Source organism: Calidris pugnax, unplaced genomic scaffold (genome assembly GCF_001431845.1).
Source record: "Calidris pugnax isolate Ruff unplaced genomic scaffold, ASM143184v1 scaffold44, whole genome shotgun sequence".
In the NCBI taxonomy this organism is placed as follows: Eukaryota; Metazoa; Chordata; class Aves; order Charadriiformes; family Scolopacidae; genus Calidris; species Calidris pugnax.
The window spans coordinates 37,873,012-37,880,329 of NW_015094506.1; the positions used below are offsets into that span (position 1 = coordinate 37,873,012).

The window sequence follows — 7,318 nt, forward strand, 5'->3', positions numbered from 1 at the left end:
CTCCATATGTGTTTATTTAAAAACAGATTAAAATATGCAGTCACTTTAGTAAACTAATAGAGCAATCTCATTTTGTCAACACAAGTGTTTAATAACAGTTTTGCGGAAAGGGGAATAAGCCTCAGTATTTATATATATTTTTTTAAAGGGCTGGAGAACAGATGTAGATTATTCCGTTCCACTGCAGATCTGTGATATCCACTGCGGTAAGTATGAATGATAACAAAAGGAGAATTAGGTCTTGACTGTGTAGAGGAAAGCATCTCAGGTGAAGTGTGTTTTCATTAGGAGACTGAGGTGGGATTTACCTGCCTGAATGTAAATGCCTGCATGGGAGCTAGATAAGTTCAGCTTCCCTTCTAGACAGTGGACTCACATACTTCAACTAGCTTTTAATTAGCTACTGCAAGGGCAACTTGTGTGGCTGGCTCTTTTATCTGCTACCTGGGTGAATTTTCCATCCTGTGCCAAGTTCTGTGTGCCGCACCTATATTTACCTTGCTGTCAGTACATGAGGTAACTCGTTAAAAACAATCCTTGGCAAGCAAGCACACAGTGCTGTTATGGTAGTGATTGCAGCACGGCCCTGCTGTTAATTCACCTCTGCTGCAAATAGGACAGTGGTACTTCCCTCCACTGCAGAAGCGTGGCAAGGATATTATTATGATTTGAGGTACACTCAGATACTCTCACGGAGTCAGAATATTCTGAAATCTCCAAGCCCTGAAAGTAAGACGTTGTAGAAGTTAGTGAGTTCAGAGTGAACTAAGGCTGGGGGTTTATGGTGAGGTGCACAGGAGTGGATTTAACTAGTTTAGAAAAAAAAGTCTAAAAGGAGTCAAACTGAGAGAATCTGAGAGAATTTGGCAATCTGAGCATTGCCAAAAACACCTCCCCAAGCCCACCCAAACAACCAGCCTCCCCTCCTAGTTAATTCTAAACGTAGTAATTCCTATTACAGATTTTCTCTGGTGTCTAAAAATACTGTCAGTTAACTATAGCTTCAGATTTGGAAGCCTGATACTAAAAAGGAAGGGTCTTGAATTTGTCATTTAAATGTAGTTCTCAGTGTGAGCCCTTGCATAATCCTAGTTCAGGTTTCTTCTCCACTTGAAACCCGTAACAAGCCCACTCAGGGTGAATCAATTAAATAGTCAGTGTGTTGTGATTCGTGCAGTCTAGGTGCATTTTCCTTAATTCATATTTTCCTTTTAACAAATATGAAGGGTATGCTCTAGAGATGTCAGTCTAGGAATTTCCCTCTGCCTTATAGTAGAAGAGAATGAGTGTGCATTAAAAGGAAATGGTAGAACACTGAAAACTGAGTAAAGAACTTTATTGGGCACAGTATTTGATTTAAATGTTTTCATCACAAATGTTTGTTCTAATCAGGAATTTGTGGAGATTCAGGAAAAAATCTGAGAAACTATGTGCTTACCAAGAATATCAGAACTGTACAACTGTGTTGTACAGAGGATATTAACCTCATGATATGTGATCACTGTGTTGTACAGAGGATATTAACCTCATGCTTCATGGGTTCTGCCATACTTTATATTTTTGGGATAATGCGGTCCATATTAGTGCATGGATAATCCCATGTCTCCCAGCTGACCAAGAGAGGGTTCCCAAAACCTCCCTCTGAGGCAGATGGTACAGGTCAGTGTCAGAGATGGGACACTGAACTAGGTGGGTTCAAGTCATTGCTGCAATCCCTGTGTTCTTAATGACTTGTCAGGAGCCATCAGCTGCTTGCCATGTGAAAGATTTTTAATGTAACAGTAATAGCATTACTCCTAAGGTTTTCCGTATTCTTAAATGCTTATTTTCTATAACAAAGATATTTTATCAAGCACTAGCTTTTCCAAATCAGGAAATGATGAAAGTTTCTTAAAGACAATGTCACCGAGGGTGATAATTCATCCCTTTCACTGGGATGCTATTGGGTTTGAACCTAAGATGTTAAGAAAAACAGTTCACATAAAGCTGAAGGGAACATCAAACCAAAGATTGTTACATAATTTGTGACAATTTGAATTATACAAAATGTCAAAGTAAATGAGAAATGATCTTATAATGACATAGTGAAAATAGTGAAAATATTTTCTGCATACAGCTTTGTAAAATAGAAAATTACATTGCTAAGTATGACTGTTAAAGATATGAAGCAGCATCAGTGTGTCCAAAAGAGCTGTGGTGTTAATAACATGTGTTTTGTTACTCAACACCAAGATTCTGGTGATGACAGTATCTATTATTAAAAAAAATATATATCAGTGTATCTAACCATTGCATGGGCTACTCTCTTTCTGGATGCAAGAAGAGTTTTCTGGCATATAGAATGCATTATACTGCAATGCATTGCAGTTTTCTATCAGTAGCTGTGCTTTGGAATTAGAATGACTTAGCTTTATTTGCTCTGCAGAGGATAGAAATGGGAAGATCTTTTTTCTTTTTTTTTTTTTTTTTTGGCATTTAATAGCATTGACTTAGAGGCAAAACTTTGTGCTCTTTTTAAATGTTATTTTTCTTCTGGCCAATTCTCTCGATTCCATTTAATGTGGCCAAACATTTTGAGACCTTTTTTCACCTATTAAAAAAGAAACTTGACTATTCTGAATTAAGCAATAACCCAGATCAGTTCATTTGAGAATAAATATGTGAACCATATTGAAAATAAAATGGCAACCTATATTTGAACTTGTTTCTTCAGGTTTTCGTGGTCAGACATACGATGATGGAAATCCAGCAAAGGCCATGACACACAGGTATCCATCCAGGGTATAGTTTAAAACATCTTTGAGAGTTGATAGAGCTGTTAATCCTGAAAATATATCATTGGTCTCTCTAAATAAGAGAAGCAATGTCTGAATGAATTTCCTACTAGCCAGCAGGAATACCAGGTTCCTATCTTTCCCTGTTCCTTGCTCCTGTGCTACTTCTCCTCTTGCTCTCTCTCTATTGCACTGCAAGGCAAGCAGAAGTAGCTGCTTTGCTGCAAAAGAGAGAGGACAAAGGGAGATACGTGACCAATGGAAATTAAAAGTTTGTAAAGTAACAAGACAACTCTCAAGAGCCCTGGAACAATCTCAGATCTGCTGAGCATGACACTCATATTGTTAATACCTGCCCTCTGCTTTGTCCCTGACATTTGCAGGCAGATCAGTCCCCTCTGTGCTCTTATTCATTAGATGTGTCTGCTCAGCCATTCCAGTGCTTCTTTTCATTCCCACAGCCCTTTGCAAAACACCTATTCCTAGGTTGTAAACAAATCAGTAATTAATGCAGCCCCTGGAGGTATGATTTGGTAGACCCTGAGCTCTTAAAAACTCTTTTCCTTTAAGGATATCCTTTCAGCAGCAACCTAGAATAGCGGGAGCAACTCAGAACTCCAGAGAGAGTAGAGATGCTCTGAAAAGCCGTTGTTCAAAGATGGGAGAAAAGATGCAGCCTTGCAGAAGTTACACGAGTCATTTGGTTGAGAAGGGGCTACCAGCTTTGCTTTGAGGCAGTCTTTGTCTTTTCCCTTGTCAGAAGATAGTATTCAGAATAAAGTATCTTGGTTTTGTTCGTGTGCTCCTATGAGTGCTGTTTGGACTGCACCGGTCAAGTCCACAAGCTGTAGACAAATGGTTAGATTTGTTATTTAACTCCAACTATGCATGAAGGTAATGGACTCTCTTACAATTCAGAGAAAAAAAGCCAATCTTCTTTCCTCTTCTGTTTTTCCCCTAGAATGAAGAGTGTGCATTCCTTGCATTGAATTCAACAACACATTTTCAAGGTCATTAGTGTCTTCTCAACATCAAGTTATATTTTGGTGTAACTTGCAAATCTTGTCTAACTGGTCATCTCTCACGTTAATAGTTTCTGCTAATTACTGTGAGATTTTTCTCATGAGTGAAGAATTTAGCAAGTTAAACCTATTCTAACATGTCCAAAAGAAGCTGGATTATGATTCCTCATTTCCCAGTATTTCAAAGCAAAAAATATCTTAAATCACTTCAAGAATCAGGTTCACATTTTCTTTCTAAATTAATATTTTATATACAATATGCTATAAATGAGTACTTTCATAGTACTTTGTGTACCTGTAGAACAAGTATTTAAGATTTTCTTGTTTGTAACCTTCGTTTTTAAACCATAAGCAAAAGTTTTTGAGAAATGAAGAATGAAAGAAGTTTTCTCAGCTTTGTTACTTTATCCTTCTTTGTAATTTCCTTTGTTTTCTGATGCCATTCTGGTAATCTCACCATGACAGACCATATTCCTTAAATGTATCTAACAACTAGTATTTCTGTTTGCATTTGTATTTGACTTGGAGATAACTTTCCTATTTGTCTGAGGAGGTACATGTCTTTGTTTTGATAGCTATTTAAAATTATCATGTGAAAATCCAGCCTAGAAGGAAACAGTTTAGTGGAAAGAATTGAAGTATTTTTTTTTCCATTATAACAGTATTTATACTCAATTGTTGAGAATAATATTACACACTGTACTGATTATCAAACATTTGGCCTTTATTTCACTGAATACTCCCATCAAACATCCCTACTTCCTGTTGTGTAACAAGGAAATAAAGTCAACTAAAAGATGATTAATAGCAAATCCTGAAACCATGTGGAATTGCTCATGTGGGATCAGGAATATGGGTGGGGAGTGAGGGTCTGGAACAAGAAGTTGATCAATAGAAAATACTTTCCATCTGAATGTGTTTCTTTGTTTCAAGACTTTCAAAGAGCAATTTACAGGAGACAAATATGGTGCAAGAGACGTACCTGCTGTGTTGAAACACAAGGTTTTTGAGGTGCCCTGTGGAGGAAAAATTCTTCTTGGCTTCTTTGATATCAAAGCTTCATTGTGTAGATTGCACATCTATTCGATATATCCCTGGAGGTGTTCAAGGCCAGGCTGGATGGGGCTTTCAGCAACCTGGTCTGGTGGGAGGTGTCCCTGCCCATGGCAGGGGGGTTGGAACTTGATGACCTTTAAGGTCCCTTTCAACTCCAACCATTCAATGATTCTATGATATATTATTATTCCAAGCAGTGCTACAGCTCCAAAAGCAGAGGCGGCAAGGCAGCTTTCCTAAAATGTTTAGTTACTTGCTTTGGCTGTGAAATAGAAGCACTGATCTATTCAAACATCTGCTTTTCCTTTAATACCCTCCATACTGCAGCCAGAAACAAGACATTCAGTTATTCAGCTGAGAAAGCATCCTAGCATTACTCTCTTCAGTTTCCTCCTGTGGAAAAGTCTTTTCTGTAGGAAAGGTTGATTTGTACATGGTGCTTTTAATTGCAGTGAAGTCTTAAGATCAGCTTTTTGAATAGGTCATCAGACTGAAAATGAATTAAAATTAGACAGATGTGGCAGAATCTGAAAAACCTGAGTGTAGCTGAGACAAAACACCACCTCCAATTACAAGTTCATATGAGGTCCTGAAGCAACAATAGCTGTACCAAAGCTGGACGCTTTCAATGATAAGATGCTGTTTCAGCTGCACAGACACTAAATCTCTTGCAGTGTGTCTCCTCTTGTTGGCTTCAGCAATGGAACTACCTAAAAGAATGTGACCAGTCACAGTCCTGATCACTTTGGTGCTGTATTAGAGGAAGCTTGAATGGTGAACATAGCAGCATCACTTAAATTATCTGTCTGAAAGTAAAGTGTTCATTCAAAGGCAGTAATCTAGCTCCCATGATGGCCACTGCAGAGAGACAGGTACTTCCCAGGCATATTTCATTCTGCTTGGACAGAAAAAATTGGTTTTAGAGGGAGCCTAGACAACTTAGCCTAAATGCCTACCATTAAGACATATCTATTTATGTCAATGTTTGCAGATAATCCCTAATAGTATTTCCATGCTTTGGCTCGCGTCTGCCTGTTTATATTTGTATAGTGAGAGAATTGTTGGTAGCTTTTCTGATTGACTCCTGAGCTGATCTTTGATTCCTGTTTCTCATACACTATGTCAAATAATCATTGTTTCTTCTGATTACAAAATTCCTGCTCCATCTGGGATCAGCTCTTCCCACTCTGTGAAATGGTGACTGGACCCCCCTATACATGTAATGCACTGGAAAGAATTCCACTCAGGTGGTGCCTTTTCTGGAGAAGTTAAAATCCTGCATTACTAAGCTACCAGGCGCTACTGACCTTGTGACACAATAGCTGCAAAAACAGAGTGCTTTTTTTTTTCCTTTTTCACAAGGCATTTTAAACATTGGTAGGTCAATCCTGGAAGAAAAAGGTAGAAGAATCTTTCCCAAGTCTAAAAGTATTCATTTCACTCTGCTGACCACTGAAATGTTTTCTTTTTCTCACCCAAACTATGCAATAGTTTTGCAATATTGACCAACACACAAGTAAATGTGCTGTAATAACAGTTAAATGCAAAAATCCCCTCTGTCAATGCCTATAGACTTGGCTAATTCTATACAGTCTCCATTCTTTTGTTGAAGGAAATTCCCTTCTTGCTTATTGTGGAGCCAGTCCAATTACCCTGTTTTGAAGAAACCCGCAGTTATTTTTTTTCATTTCATATGTACATTCTTGCTATTATCACAGGACATCAATGTCCCAGTTCTTCCAAAATATTAGCATTTATCAGAATATCATTGGGGTATAGCAAAATATAGATGCTTTGTAGTAATCTCTTCAAAAGACTTTCAGCTGTGTCTAGCACGTTGCACAAACCTGAAACAAACATTTGAAGTTACCACATAAATTAAAGCAGTTTTCCTACACTTTTTCAGGGACTTATTTTCACTTGTGACACCCACACTGGGGTCTGGTGTGGGAAACCAGGCTGATGCTGCTGCAGTATTTTGGATGTCTTTATTTGCAGTAGTGGATACATTTCCTTGATAACGACTTGCGGTTGAGTGGCACGCTGGAACTGACACATCCCAATGAGTAGCTGTGTATTCACCAAGCCCTAATAACAGCCACAGCAGACCTAGTCCAGTGCTCTGTGGCTGTGTCACTGACCCATCTCTTTTCTGGAATTCTGATAAACTTCTTCAGAGAAATAAATGGGAAGAGAAATAATGACTGGTTTTGTAGGGTTAGTTTACTGCTGACCTCACTCCCTCATCTACCAAGCCAGGCTTCTGTGAGCCAGCAGACGGGAAGCACCCAGTTTGTAGCTGGAACAGTTGGGGAGTGGGAACGGTGCTGTTCCTGTTAGTTCCTTAGACAACAGAGCAACTGAACTGTAATGTGACACTGCAACCTGATCACTTACCTGGGCTTAGCAAACAGAAGAAAATGTGTTTGCTTCAGTTTGCTCTGAAAAGTTGCAGTAAAAAATTCC

The 7,318-nt window shown here is 38.6% G+C and overlaps 1 protein-coding gene across 2 annotated transcripts in view; it reads left to right on the top strand.

Moving 5' to 3' along the window:
- The window catches only part of IL17REL (interleukin 17 receptor E-like), a 49,378-nt gene extending 44,797 nt beyond the window's left edge, over window positions 1–4,581 (top strand). For both annotated transcript variants that reach the window (XM_014963485.1, XM_014963486.1), the window contains exons 15-17: window positions 149–206; window positions 2,714–2,768; window positions 3,736–4,581. In XM_014963485.1, coding sequence (XP_014818971.1) covers window positions 149–206; window positions 2,714–2,768; window positions 3,736–3,763 — 141 coding nt within the window. In that variant the 3' untranslated portion in view covers window positions 3,764–4,581. The remainder of the gene's footprint in view (window positions 1–148; window positions 207–2,713; window positions 2,769–3,735) is intronic.
- Window positions 4,582–7,318: the final 2,737 nt, after the last annotated feature.